This window comes from Colletes gigas, unplaced genomic scaffold (assembly GCF_013123115.1).
Source record: "Colletes gigas isolate AHSC1104 unplaced genomic scaffold, ASM1312311v1 Colletes_gigas_Sc00005, whole genome shotgun sequence".
Taxonomy (NCBI): domain Eukaryota; kingdom Metazoa; phylum Arthropoda; class Insecta; order Hymenoptera; family Colletidae; genus Colletes; species Colletes gigas.
Window position 1 is genome coordinate 9,568,230 of NW_025106634.1, and position 15,078 is coordinate 9,583,307.

The 15,078-nt window shown below is 34.8% G+C and overlaps 4 protein-coding genes across 4 annotated transcripts; 3 read left to right on the top strand and 1 right to left on the bottom strand.

The window, feature by feature from the left end:
* The first annotated feature begins 281 nt into the window (after window positions 1-281).
* On the top strand, window positions 282-4,626 carry LOC122395072 (GPI ethanolamine phosphate transferase 3). The gene is made up of 4 exons (XM_043392381.1): window positions 282-3,123; window positions 3,211-3,381; window positions 3,480-3,700; window positions 3,856-4,626. The coding sequence occupies exons 1-4, from the start codon at window positions 516-518 to the stop codon at window positions 4,048-4,050; spliced, it is 3,195 nt and encodes a 1,064-aa protein (XP_043248316.1). The 5' UTR covers window positions 282-515; the 3' UTR covers window positions 4,051-4,626.
* Window positions 4,627-4,715: 89 nt separating this feature from the next.
* LOC122395073 lies at window positions 4,716-7,444 on the bottom strand. The gene is made up of 4 exons (XM_043392382.1): window positions 7,078-7,444; window positions 5,226-6,967; window positions 5,038-5,067; window positions 4,716-4,949 (listed from the first exon to the last, which is right to left on the bottom strand). Exons 1-4 carry the CDS (start codon window positions 7,187-7,189, stop codon window positions 4,857-4,859), a joined length of 1,977 nt encoding a protein of 658 aa, XP_043248317.1. The 5' UTR covers window positions 7,190-7,444; the 3' UTR covers window positions 4,716-4,856.
* A 196-nt stretch (window positions 7,445-7,640) lies between these two features.
* LOC122395074 lies at window positions 7,641-8,488 on the top strand. The gene is made up of 2 exons (XM_043392383.1): window positions 7,641-7,863; window positions 8,068-8,488. The coding sequence occupies exons 1-2, from the start codon at window positions 7,839-7,841 to the stop codon at window positions 8,421-8,423; spliced, it is 381 nt and encodes a 126-aa protein (XP_043248318.1). The 5' UTR covers window positions 7,641-7,838; the 3' UTR covers window positions 8,424-8,488.
* A 93-nt stretch (window positions 8,489-8,581) lies between these two features.
* Window positions 8,582-15,010, top strand: LOC122395075. The gene is made up of 9 exons (XM_043392384.1): window positions 8,582-8,598; window positions 8,684-9,070; window positions 9,146-9,460; window positions 9,542-9,647; window positions 9,742-10,054; window positions 10,138-10,262; window positions 10,332-10,582; window positions 10,648-10,676; window positions 10,794-15,010. Exons 2-9 carry the CDS (start codon window positions 8,738-8,740, stop codon window positions 10,942-10,944), a joined length of 1,623 nt encoding a protein of 540 aa, XP_043248319.1. The 5' UTR covers window positions 8,582-8,598; window positions 8,684-8,737; the 3' UTR covers window positions 10,945-15,010.
* The last annotated feature ends 68 nt before the right edge of the window (window positions 15,011-15,078 follow it).

Here is a 15,078-nt window from a genome sequence, read left to right on the forward strand (position 1 = left end):
CGAATGACCGGTGCCTTCGCTGTGTCCAGTAACGGTCGCAAATTAGGCGGGAGAGTGGGGGGAAGCCCGATGTCTCGGAAAGCTTGTATTTTCGAAACAATTAAATTCTTCTAGTACAATTAATCTTAATTCCAAACAACAAGAGTGTTAAATTTAAATTCCAATGCGAACCGATAACATTGAAAGTGATACGAGAATAATAAAGCAATATGCTTGATCACGTGGCGACACTGTATGCACTCAAAATTTAGCGCCATATCGAATAAAGACGAGATCATGTCTTTACATTTTTCCAACCTATTTAAAGTTATATTATATACACCTTTCGTGAAACATGAATAATTGGTTAATCGTTTTATACTCCTAGTAGTTTACCCTCCAAAACTATTGTTAAACAAATAACTGAATTGTGTTTTACAACAATGTGACAATGGTGAAGAACAAATTCACGTTAAAGGATAGGTTAAAATTATTTCGAAGTTTCTTTAACATTACCTGCTTTTCGATCAACGTGAATGAATAATAGCTCATCGAGAAAAATGAGTAAACTATGGAACTATCTAATATTTCAAGGATGGATATCGTACTTGATGGCAGTTGGCGTGCTTGTTTTTACAAGCGGTTTCCTACTTACTCGTGTCTCCAGACCGGAACGTGCGGAATGCAAGTATTGTACAAATCCTGGCGGCTGCAACGTCCAAGAACTTCTTCAAGATCCAAAAGTCGCTGCGACTACATGCCTTGAAAGAAAAACACGCGTTGTGTTATTAGTTGTCGACGCCTTAAAATATGATTTCGCACACTGGTACAGCGACAATAGTTCTGCCCCATTGTATTACCGCAATAAACTGCCAATAATTCACGAATTGCTACAAAATCAACCTCTGAATTCGCGTTTGTACAAATTCATAGCGGATCCACCAACGACTACCATGCAAAGACTAAAAGGTTTTACGACCGGATCTCTGCCTACTTTCATCGATATTGGATCTAATTTCGCTATCGAAAGCATCGACGAAGATAACATTATCGATCAGAACATTGCTAAAGGTATTGTTTTCATGGGTGATGATACTTGGACTAATTTATTCCCTGGAAAATTCAAGCGGCAATTTCCATCGCCGTCCTTCAATGTTTGGGATCTTGATAGCGTTGACAAAGACGTCAGATACCGCATATTCTTTGAAATGAAAAAGAAAGATTGGTCCCTACTTATAGCACATGTTCTTGGCATAGACCACTGCGGGCATAAACATGGTGCTAACCATCCAGAAATGGCCAGAAAATTAAACGACACAAACACTTTGATAAAAGAAATTATTGAATCTTTGGAAGAAGATACAGTATTTTTCATTGTGGGCGATCATGGCATGACAGAGAGCGGAGATCACGGCGGTGATAGCTTGAACGAAGTTGAAGCTGCTATGTTTGTTTATTCTATGTTACCGCTACTTAAGTACGATTCAAATCACGATACTGTGAATCAAATTGATCTTGTTCCTACGTTGGCATCGATTCTTGGCACACCTATACCTTTCTCTAACTTAGGATCTGTTATAATCGATTCACTACCAAGATCGATGAAAAATGAAAAGTCAGAGGAAGATTTATGGTATTCGTTACATTCTGTATGGAGGAATATTGTACAGACAAAGAAATACATAGATACGTATTCTATGGATAGCTATCTGTTTCCCGAAGACCAGCTTGAGAATTTAGAAAACGTCTATAATCGTCTATCGGAACAGATGAAACATGTAAATACTATCGAAGAATTCGAATTATTTATTCAAAATAGTCGCAGTTACTTTAAACTACTTAAAGATATGTGTTCCGAAGTCTGGGTTCAATTTGATTCCAGCCTGATGTCGAAAGGCCTACTTTTAATGTTCTGCACATTATTTTTCTATTACCTATTTATTACAGGCATTCCAGAAAGCCGTATGTTGAAGATATTTCAATCGTCGTTTTTACAATGTTCCATTCTAGCAAATTTAATCACTGCCGTAATAATCTTTTTTTTATTCTTCCTCGATATTTTAGAAGAGTTAAAAAACACTACGTTCTTTGCCACTGGTGCGGTATCTATAGTATTATTAATAACGTTGATTGTTAAGAATTGGGATGTAATTTCAATGAGTTTGTACGATTATCGCAAAATTAAGAAATTGATTTACGTTGCCAGAGTGATACTTCTTCTAACAGTATGTAGTCTTTTTTCTAACAGTTACATCGTCGAGGAGGATAACGTACTATCCTTTTTACTCGTTACGCTTCTTTGGCTACTTGTATTTTATTTAAAAAGGGATAAATCTACTGAGAATTTTGAAAGAAAAACAAAGCCATTCTTGAAGCCGCAAGCAAAATCAAATTTAAAGACTGTTATAGTAGTCATCGGTTTAATAGTATGCATTTCCATAAGACTGTCCCATTACTTCTGGCGTTGTCGTGAGGAACAGCAACAACGCGTGTGCTCTGTCTTCATAACCGGCAAAGCAGGTTCTATATCGTCGAATAATTTAGAACGTGTTTTACTTGCTGTCACCTTAATCCTACTCGCGTTATACATTACGATAGTAAGACTGTGGCTGCAAAATTGTGGAAACCTTTCTGGCTTCTCTCCTAGCGTTCTGGTAGGGCAGTATTGTCCTGTCGTAATCGGTGTTTGCATGGGTTGTTACTGGGTCCTTCAACGGTTGCCCAAATTTGTCAAAGTAAAGTTTGCGTTGTCTTGGCAAGTGAGTACATTGCCAAACATAGTGTACGCGTTATGTTCGTTTGCGATCTTTGTCCTTTACTATCGTCCGCTCAGTATATTTCTGCTGCCGAAAAAGAAAGAATCAATCAATATATACCACGATGAGAATATAGTGCCCCGATTGTTCGAGAAAATAAAGGAGTCGATTTATCGTAAGAGAATAGATGTAGATGAAACACCAGTTGTTTACGGCTTGGGCACTGCCTATAGCGCTGCATTTATCTCACTGAGCGTATTTCTTATGCTGTTATATTCTTTATTATTAGGAGATATTTTATCGCCTAGCAATTTCTTGATGTTTATATCTTGCGCCTCTGTTTTGGGCCTATCTGCAATAGAGAGATATAAGAATGCTAATAGTATATGTAAGTAATTTTTACATATACATATATAGTCGATGTATAAATAATGTATAATTTATATTTCTAATATTATTATTATGTTAAAAATAGCCGAGCTTGTAGAAGTGTCCACTCCTGCCCTCGTATGTTGGTTTCTGATATCTGAATATTTCTTCTACGGAACTGGTCATCAAGCAACATTTCCTACCATTCATTGGGACGCTGCTTTTGTAGGGACTGGTGGACATTTCTATGGAAATTTGCTACCAGCTATCTTAATAGGTATATGCTCAACTATACGATAAGTATAATAAGATTTACTGTATTCGTAGTGGCGTTACAATATCTCCTATCAATAACCAAATGTTAACTATTTGCAGGAATAAACACATTCGGGTCGCACATTATATTAGGCGCAACGTTACCATTATTGGTGATAGTACCGTTCACTATGTACCTTGTGTTTCCAAAGTTAGTTAAAGTGAAATTTTTAGAAGACGACATGAAAAGAGGAGAACTGCTCCTGTTTGAACAGGATTCCGTCTTTCATACCGCTATTTTCTCAGTCGCCGGAAAATATACGCTTCTTCACGGAATCCGAGTAAGTTGGTATCATCACTTTTTGATATTTCTGAATAACCGGTATTTCGAGAAGCATAAAACAATGAACACCGAAAATAATAGAAAAAAAAAAATGTTCAAAAGTTTAAAACGAATTTGAATTGAAATATTTTTATAACTTAATGTACGTTATAGACTTTTGGCAGCATGCTTGCCGCGACGATTCACTGTCGGCATTTAATGGTTTGGAAGATCTTCGCGCCAAAATTGATATTCGAGGGCTTAGAACTGTTAGTGACATTGAGCAGTGTACTGGCGTCCTTTTATATGGTGTTCAGAATCGATCAACAAATGGAACATCTTATAGCCAGGGTGACGAAAGGCAGATGATAGTGATCTAGTTTTTCTGGTGTACGATACAATTACTAGTAAAGTACCAAAGTTTGAAAAAGTAACTTTAACGTGCAAGGATGGTGCGTGTGATGGATCATTATCCGTAACGTTGGAAAAAAGTTTTTTTTATTAATGAAAGACATATAGGTATTCAACGTCACAACACTTACCGATATACTGCCAACGTTTTCGAGAATTTTATATGACTTTATATAAAAGACAGTTAAACTAAGAATGATGAAACATTCTGTTCATTTCGTCAAAGACCAAGCTGTAATGTTAGTTCTGGTGCTTCCTAACACACTAACGCTACCCTGCGTGCAATGCATTGCTAATTACAGAGAAACAAAGCAACGCACTTGATGCAGGATTGCGTCCATGTGCGCCTGGTGATCAGCTTGACTGATGTACGTATCAATTTTACCGTTTTACGTTCGTTATCGTTAAATAAATTCAGATGAATAGATGTCGTAATGTACGTCTCTCGATCGTTTATCGCATAGGGAACTGTATCATAGCATGTATCATAAGTAGAAAATAATAATAGAAATAATTAATAAAAAGACATATTATATATCTTTCAGGTATCTTACTTCTTATACATTATAAAATAGCAACGTTCGTAAAGTCCGTGACTTTCGTTGGCACACGTGGTTCTGTTCTATCTACGTATTTTGCGAAACACACTTTATTGAAAGAAATTATCAACCGTACACTTTACGTATCGTATACGAACGTGGTCAGTTTAGAAAACAAAAGTTTGTAATTACAAGCGACGGAAGTATTCCTGCTGAGTCAATAACCTAATGACGATTGTGATGCCTGTGTCCTTGGTAGTCGTTTCTCCAATATTGCATCCAGTCCGCCCAATCGTTCATGGCCCCATCGTTGGTATCCTGTGACAAACGAACGTGTTCACGGTATTCATAGTACACAAATCACACGTACCTAGCTTTCGTAATTACTACTTTTTAAACCTGGCACTTGCACATTAGGCAGTACAGGCATTTGTATCTGAAAACAAATGAAGCTATCATGTTGTATAAGACCACTTATTTCTTCATTTGTTCTATAATTATGTGAATATACATAGGTGTGCATCGAAACAGATACCAAAAGCATTATAAAGAACAGTTTTAATTTATATCTTTTTCTAGATCTCAACAACTTACAAATAATTTGATTCCTCCGCCTTGGTGTTCAGGCGTGGAACCTCCTCCAGCCTGTACGGACTCTATAGAACCAGCTGGTAGACTCTGATATCCCTGATGCATTTGCATCTTAACGCCGCGCGTTTCTTGCTTTTGATCAGTATTGCTTTCTTCGTTTATCAGTGGCTCGGAGTCACTGTCAACTTGTCGTTTACCCGCGGCAGTTGAGTCTCCAGGATAGGACACCCAAAATGACGCTGGAGACTTTTGCAATGTTCGAGCCATCTTTGGTCCAAATTTATTGGGACTCGATCCATAAGAAACTGGCGTGTCATAGTCTAGTGTGCCCAATTTGCTTTTAACAGCATCCAGAAAACTCATATCCATGGGCATACCGCCAGTAGCAGAAAGGAAATCGTTAGTCGTTAACGGATAGTTAGCGTTCATCGTTCCCTCAGAGGTAACAGCAGATGCCATTTTAGCTTTTATCGCACTCTGGACCGCCACAGTAATATTTTTCTGCAGCTCCGACAGCATGTCGAACACCTGACTCAGAATTGCCATCTTTTGTTGAAAAGGAAGCGTTCCGTCGACGGTCGGTTTTGGCCACATACCTGGCGCAAACGGTTTGAAAGACTTTTTCGGCGACATCGCTGACGTAGACTTCTCGTACGCAACTAAATCGTTCATCGTTGTAACCATGTTACTCTTCAAGTCACCCAGTTCGGACAATATACTGCTAACAATCGTGTCTTTGGCGGCGCTGATCGATGATAGATCGTCAACGGATCTTACGATCTTTGCTTCTGTAGCACCTTCGTCGGACTCGACAGACCTCGCCATACCACTTTTAGCACTCTCGCTCTCACTCTTGATCATAGTCTTGTTGAGCTTCAAACTGTCAAATAGTTTGTCCAGAAAATCGTCTACCTTTCCACTGTACTCGCCCGGACTGGGAATCATCGATGATGGAAACCAAAAGTCAGGTGCCACAATGGTACTTTTAGTCGTTGAAGCCTCTGTCGGTATCGGTGATGGAGTACTGGTAGCAAGATTTTTAAACAAGGTATCCAAGAAAGTAGATTTTTTCGCTATGAACATTGATGGATCTACCATCGGTCCAAACGGTGAGAACATCCCTGGCAAATATTGTTTTGGCGCGGTAGCAGTTCCCATTTTCTGGAGCAACAAATTAACTTCATCCTCTGATTCTTCAGAAATCGGAGCAAGGGTAGGATAAGGAGGTGGTGGTCCCAGATCCTTTGTTTCTGGTTTGCCTCCGTCCATAATCGATCGAAGCTTTGTTAAAGGAGACTCGTCCGTGCTTCTTCTTTTCCGGGAAAAATCACCTTTCGTACTGTAGTCGGGCACTCCACTGAAATCTGAGTACTGAGACATAGGACCCATTGGTCCAAACTTGGGACTCATAGGACCAAAAGGTTTAGAACTGAAAGGCCCAAAAATTCCACGCTTGTACGCAATGCTACCATCTTCCATGTTACTTTTGCTTAAACTGTCTAATAACTGTGCTTCGTCCGCTGCACTGTACAGAGTTGATCCACTTGCAGCGTATGGCATGAATGGTTTGAAACCCATAGGGTAAGCAGGCCCCAATCCTCCGAATAAATTGGACAATAAATCTGTCTTCTTTGAGATCATCGTTTTGGGATCAACAAATTTTGGAAATAGTGGTGATTTTGGCATATATGGGACTGTAATAGTGTTCATTCCAGATATTGGTGGCCCGATAGCTCTTGAGTAAACTGAAAAATAAATTTTATACACAATAAGTATATGTGTACATTATATGCTTGTATAAAAATTTGAAAGCGATAGATGGTATATATTTTGAATATTATATACTTAATATTACCTGGTTTGGAAGCGTAGTTCGCCCATGCTGCTCCGGTTGGAGTCTTAACAGCTGCACTAGCTGTTAAAACTATCAGACATGAAACAAATACGAGACCTTTCTGTAGCAACATCTTGCACCAAATTATTGAACTGTGTTCCGCTCTTGCTTTTATAGCAGTGGCCGGATAGTAATACTTGCAAAGCTTTTGAGACTATTACTATAGGGCTAATACTTTCATTTAAATAATCCATCATACACAGACGGTACGCACTTGTGTTTTATAATTAGCCAATATACTTTCTTTACACTACTTAGAAAAACAATTTCCTTCTTATTCGTACAATTGTACTTGAACATATATTATAACAAATAAATTCACTATCGTTCGTACCAAATATATAAAAATTTATTGAATTATATTTTAATATTAAACGATACAGCTATTTAAATAATAATTTTGTCAATGAACTATTAGTTATTAAAATTAATAATTTCATTAATTTCATTTTAATACTTTTATTTTTATTAGTGAAATAAACGTTACATTATTTCTTATCTACTGAATGTAAAAGCAGAACGATTTCGTGATCCAACTTGTAATCCGATTTCAATCGACTTGCAAAACGAAATCTCTTGCGAGAAACTCGTTATTCGTTTGTCGACAATAATACATTACAGCAGCTGTTTTCATTATTTGACAATTACAAATTAATTATATTTACGAATATATATCCGTGCTTATAAGACAAGCTGTCACTTTATTAAAAAAACGTATCAGAATGGAAATAAGGAAGTCCAATGATAGTAAGTAACAATAGATTTAAATTAACGTTGTTAAGAATTATCACGTAGTACTGTTTTATTATTTTAATAACTATTTACGATAGAAATGTTCGGTCATCGGCTTTACCGAATATTTTCCTTTGTGAAATTATTTAATATATTAAATATCTTTTATTAAAATTCAAATTATCATTATCATTAACTTTAATTAATTTTCTATTGTAGTTGCTATGGAAAATAAGGACATCGTGGCAAATGTTGCTTCCGTATTTGAAAACTTCCCATTACCAAGGACAGTTTTACAACACGGTTCAAAAACTACAAGTATTGTTAGCGCAATAAATAGATTACTGAGTATGTATCATCCTGACGATGGTGTAGCTGCATACGAACGTGCGTTACAAACTCTTCTTGTTTTAACTGAGAATTTTGATAGTAATACTCGGCAACAGATGATTTCTATGGTCCCATTGCCAAAAGGTGCTTCGAACGAAGCAATAAAAGACATAATGTGTAAAATTACTGGCACAATTAAAACAGCTAATAGCACGACCACGTATCAAAAGTATGATTCACATTAAAGTATTCCTCTGTACATTATTAACGAGTAAAAACATTTATTATACTTCTTAAAGAATTACTGTTATTCCCGAAGACAAAATTAATACAGAAGTTTCGAGTGAGAAGTCGAAGATTAATCTAAATCAAAATAATTTGGTCAATTCATCTTCTCGAAATGTTGAACTGGATGAGAATGTAAAAGTTAATTTACACTGTAATTTGATAGTTTTATCGGTTCCAATGTTTGATTTTAATGTATAAATTATTCCTATTTATACAGTTCGTACCTTCGGTACCTGAAGTATTTCGAGGTTTCCCATCTAATGAAATTTCTATGATTCACAGTCATGTAAGGAATGTGAATTATGTGTACGATACGTTAAATTATAATATTCCATGCATAGAGCCTTGTATCGATGTTAGACAAACTTTACCATCAAAAACTAACGTTGAAGAAGAATCACTGAAGTATCAGTCAAACTTACAATTTAAGTGGATTCATACGCCTCATCTCTTGTGTAAGAATAATACTTATGAAGTTACTGCACCCAATTATCAACAAAGTTTCCTCGAATCGGTGGACAATAAATATTTTCAATTGCCCATCGACAAAGTCAATAATTATAAGCAGTGGAATATAGCCAATGTGTCTCATATACCGCATCAGGTTTGTACGAATTGGTTGTTTGTTTATAGTTAAAAGGAATTTATTTGTTATTTTAATGGAAAAATGATATTACAGAAAAGTACATATTTTAAAAAGAAATTATGTAAAACTGGGATAGTATCGAGTAAACAAAATAAAATGGAGATTACAAACATGCAAACAGGAACGTCCATTTCAAAATCAGAAATAAACTGTGGAAATTTACATAACGAGGATCAAGATTTAAAAAAATATACGTGTACCGTAAACGAGAATAAAATTTTTAATATGGAAACACAAAAACGTTTCGAGCTAACAGTGAAACCTGAACAACAGGCGATACAAGAAGATATATTCAAAATGGATGTTGTGTGCTGGAATGAAAAAATAAATACAATAATGAATAGTCAGGTAACGAAACAAAATTGCTATCTACAGTAATTCTATCGATAATTAATCACGTTTTTTTATATTCTTGCGATAACATTATAGGTGCCTGAAAAAGATAACTTTCCAATGGATAATTTTATAGCGCATAGAAAACTTCAAACTAGCTTGCAAACGTTTCTAAAACGTGCTGAACAGGAAACTTTTATTAGTAATGAAATTGAATTTATATCCGTTGATCGTTAACTTGTTTTAATATATTACATACAAATATTACAAATATTTATTCTCTTTTGTTTATTTAGAGTATCCAACATCGTCCCAAACAAAGTCGATGCAGACAGTTCCCGCTACGTCCAAATGTTGGAAACTCGTTACTCGGAAGAACCTGGAAAACAAAAACCGATTAGATCCTTCGATAAACGGCATTAATAATTCCGTCGATACGAACTCGTCGAACGGCGCAAAGAAATCGAGTGCAAGGAAAGCGTTGGGATTGTCAAATATTTATCCAAAACTGGCCCAATTGCAAATGCTTCGGAAGAGTTTAAACATCGTTCTCGGTAAAGCGGAAACAGTAAAATGTGAGAAAAAGGACACGGAAAATTTACCATACAAGTACCATTTAAAATTATCGCATAAATTTAATATATATATATTCGGTGATTAACAATTTACTTAACAGAATTATTTCTATTCAGATCCGCGGTGAAGCAAACGGAACGAAATAACGTGAATATTTTACAACAAACTGCATCTGTTACAAAGTTATCTACCTTTAAGAAACAGTACTATGATACGTTGCTGAATATTCAGCAAGCTAAAGGTATATTAAATTTTTTATATAACATTTTCGTCGGATATATATATATATATACATATATACATGTTACAGTGGCAGTGGCAAATTCCTTGGCAATATCATCTGTGGAAGATTCCACCAAATACGATCCATATTATTCAAATCGCTCGTACCAGCAGCAGCAATTGTTGCAACAACATGGACAATTAATTGTAAACCCACAATTTGCGGTGCATACCATGGCGCAATCAAAATTATCAAACATACACAACGCTCCGTACACTTGGGTGAGGTATAATGATTGGAGACATCCAACGGTGCGGCAATTAAAATTCCCACAACAGGTGAGATGCTGAATACCATTTAAATATATAAATACTTTTAATGCTGTATTCTCTCTCTAATTTAGTCCCCGTTTCACCATTCAAGGAACAAAGAGTAAGTTCTCTAATCGTATCTTTTAAATACAGTAGGTTATCTCTTTCTTTCACTTATACACCTTTTATACCGGACGTTATAAATATTTCGTTACTGTTGTTATCCTTTTGTCGAAAGGAATTCTATACTACATTATGTAAAAACAGTGGACATTCAGTGTTTTGCACAAGATAAAAGTAAGGAAACGAAGCAATGCGTACAACGTAACAAGTTAGAAGACATAGTTGGAAAATTGAAGGAGATAGAAAACATTGATATAAATGATTAAAGGATTTTCACTAACCTCTGTGAAGCTTTCGGTTCTTCAGAGTTAAAAATATGCTCGTCTATAAATAAGCACAATTTTTATGCATGCACGACTAAACACGATTTTTGATCGTACCGATAACGCTGGTCAAATATGTGTTTTTTATCTAAACAATCAATTCAATAATCAAAGTTAAATTGAAACGTTGGCTCTAGTTTTAAATGACCATTATTGCTGAGGAACAAGATGTAAACAGCACTATTATTTCGCTAAATTTATAATTTTATAATCTACGGTGGATTAACAAAGACATAACACGATTCATATAATTTCATTAGTTTTAATCTCATGATAACTCCATATAACAAGTTAAAAAACAAAATGTGTTCTGTGTTAACATACACATACTTTAATCTATTGCATTTGAATTAAACAAAACATGTCTTATATTTTTCAAACCAGAGCCAAATGACTTTTTTCTATTATTTCCTATCTCAGTATGCATAAATAAATAGGAAGATAGCATGATCGTAAAGAATACGAACTATTGTTTGCAATACGTTGACCAGTGTAATCGTAGAAAAAAAAAGAAATCAAATCATATTAATATAATTACAGAGAGTTTTGCAAAAGTACATTTCCTGGAAATGAATCTGCCAGAAGGTACACATATCTTTAAAAAAATGTGAACGATTGTGGAATTAGGGAAATACTGTGCTCCGCTGACTAGAAGTGACTAGAAGGGACTTTCTTGTCAGCGTAGCACAGTACATATTAGATACATGTTTTCGTTCTCCTGTTCACCTCGTACCGATCTCAATGGTTGATAAAAAACATTGGTACGTTTACTTTTCAACGTATCAACGTTTCGCTTTTACTTAGCTTTTACTATCGTGTCTTTTGGCACTGGTAAAAAGATAATAATCGTGAGTGTTGTAGTAATCGCGAATGTCTTTAATAATTTCGTTTGTATTTCGGACGATTGCGTGACAATTTCGCAGGGACATTCGTACCGGCGCCAATCGATCTTAATACTTACAACATGTCAACTAACAAATGTACACGTGTTGTTCGATTAACATAGAACAAAGTTGCTTCTAACGGCTAACAATTTGTGGTATATTCATATTTAACATATAACATCGTATTCACTCTTGACCTACGTACTGGCTAATCCCGTACAAAGTCGTTTTATCATTTATCTCTAAGTGTACAAAATGGCTTAAAAGAATAAACGATAATTGCTAACTTAGGTGTTATATGGATCATTGATCGTTATTGTCCAGAACAAACGCTCTGAAGCGCGACAAATTACCAATATGTTTAAAGAGTAAACGGTACGTAACTTTGGTAATTCATCGTACCACATTTTATCAACACGCAATAATTGTTTTTTCATCTCAAAAAACATTCAACACTCTAGTCTCGCAATGGGCCTATGATAGAAACATTATTACATTTAATGTTCGTTATTATTGGTATTGGCAGCATCATTTTCAGACACCATAAATTCATTTGCGTAACAACGATGCTCTCAATAATTAGTATCGATATCTAGGTAGGAATTTGGATACGAAGGATCCACACCGACCAATATTTTTATGAACAAAAATTTAGGCCAAAGGATTCTTGCATCACATGCATCATATATTTCGTTTGGATTGTCATTATTTAGCAATACAATGATTAACGAACGTGATAGATGTGCATATGCAAGGCTTCTTTAGATTATATAATTACTCCACCGTTTCAAAGGTTTTTTTATTTTGTTCGAATAAATTTCTAATACCATGAATAATTCACAGCATAAATTTCTAATATTTTAATTCTTCGATGAATAATGATAAAAATATTTCTATAGAATATGAATACTTTACAAATAAATAACATATTCTTCGTGAAGTCGAAACTACAAAAAAGGAACGGTGATGTCTTTATTACAAAAATTGTAATACTCAAATAAAAAATAGGAAAGTGAATCGTATTGTATTGGTGTACTATACGAAAACAGAAATAATAATAATAAATTATTGTTTTGTGCGTTGAATGAGTGCTACTGTTTGCCAACTTCATCGACATGAATATTCATCTAAAAATCAATTTAAATTTGTGATAGTCTTATTTAAAATTGAAAAGAAAAATAATAAGTGACGGAAAGAAAATTGTAGATTATTTCAATAACAAGTGTTGCAGATTCGTATACTAAATATAAGTTTAACAATTCATTTATGACGAGACATTGCAAATTGTAGTAAGGTAAAGCCTGAATACTAAGTTATTGAAAAGTAATAAAGTCATTTGATATACATGACACTCAAAGAGCGTTATATTTCTTTTCTGGCAGTGTCCATACATATTTTTCTTCACCATTTTGGTTGAACTCGCAAGCTAAATATCTTACACGGTGTAACGTTTCCATCAGACACTCTTATGAAATCTATTCGCACTTTCAAACATTTTGCTAGTATACCAGCAAATATACCATGTACAAGAAAAATTACATTTACTTCTTCGTTGTGTCCAAGTGAACCAAATTACATCATCGTCAATGTTTGCCACAACGAAGCTACTATAATATATATATATATATATTATTATTCATAATATGATCCTATTATGAACACGCACTTTTTTCCCTTACGCTAATTAATTTATTAGACAACTAACGCGTTACACACGCCCAACATGTAATTAAATGTCCGATGTGTGTGTATATATACTCTAGTATCGTATCAAAAGACGAAGTAGCTGTTACTTATGGCCCTAATTGAGAATAGTTAACTTCTTCATATCCGTACGATTATAGTGGTATCTTAATGTAATCAACTGAAATAAAAAAAAAAAAAAAACAAGAGGTCCCAAATGTAATCCACTCTGACGCTTGGTGTGCCAGTTGTCATACGATAGAAAAAGATTTTAAGGATTGATTGGTCAGAGAAAACGCAATCTTTCGATACTATCAAAGATGAGTTGTACCTCTAACACGATATGTATGTACTAAAAATTACTTTGTTCTTCGCATTCGATGAGTCAGTAAAGAGACAAAGTTGTCTAAAAGTATCGGACTAGTAAACGACTAAAGACTTTCGTTAAAGTAAAGAAGTAATGCAATACCGCTGATGTATTTTTACATTCCCTGTCTAACCACTTTGAAATTATATACAATATTTTGAAAATAGTGCGTATATCGTTTATAAAAATAGAGATGGACTTTTCCTCGACTATCCAATTAGATATATATGTATATATATATCTAAAACTGAATTATTAATGCGTAAAATGCTATCAAAAAATTGTACCTCTAGTTTTAAAAATGCCTTATTAATGTGACTCACGTTATGAGAAATAATGTTAACAGCTGTATTCTAAATTTGTGAAACTCATTTCTATGTCCATCTCTGTGCAACAAGAGTAAAGAGTAAACGGAGTAACGTAATTCAAACAATATGCTCCATATATATACTAATTTGTCGTAACAGAATATGTTGTAATTGTCAAGAATGATTAGTAAACAAATATTTCAATGTTTACGTGCTAGTGGTCTTACGCTTACAAATAATCCCATTAAAACTTACTTAGACGTATCATTTTGTATATAATGGAATGAGACAATATCGTCTGTACATCGAAGTCGGGCAGTCTGGTTTTATCGTGCGAACCGTCAGGACCCAAACAACTAAGGAGAAATCATTGTCGTTTTGGCAGCATAATATACAAGGCAGCGATAACTTTTATACAGAATTCCTAAATGTTTGGACGTGACGATTTTGTCCTGGAAACACGACCGTTACACGCAGCCATCGCGTCGAGTAACCGATCGATGGCTTGAATATCAAATTACATATAATTTTATGCACAGAGACAAGATCATAGCCATACAAGATGGTAGAATAGGGACCACAGAGTTCTCCATACTCACTGCGTTATTACTTTGACATTAGGTGCAACTTTAGCGACATATAAACGTTTTAAACAACATTCGTTTCGAAACAATAGAATTATTTTGTCGACGTAAACAATAAGATATTATTTCCATTGGTTTAATGTAAAACGGAAAAGTTCGGTAAGATATTGCAAAACTATTGTTTCCAGGGAAGCTTCTATATTATATATATATATATATATGTATATATATATATATGACTGTTCCCAAAG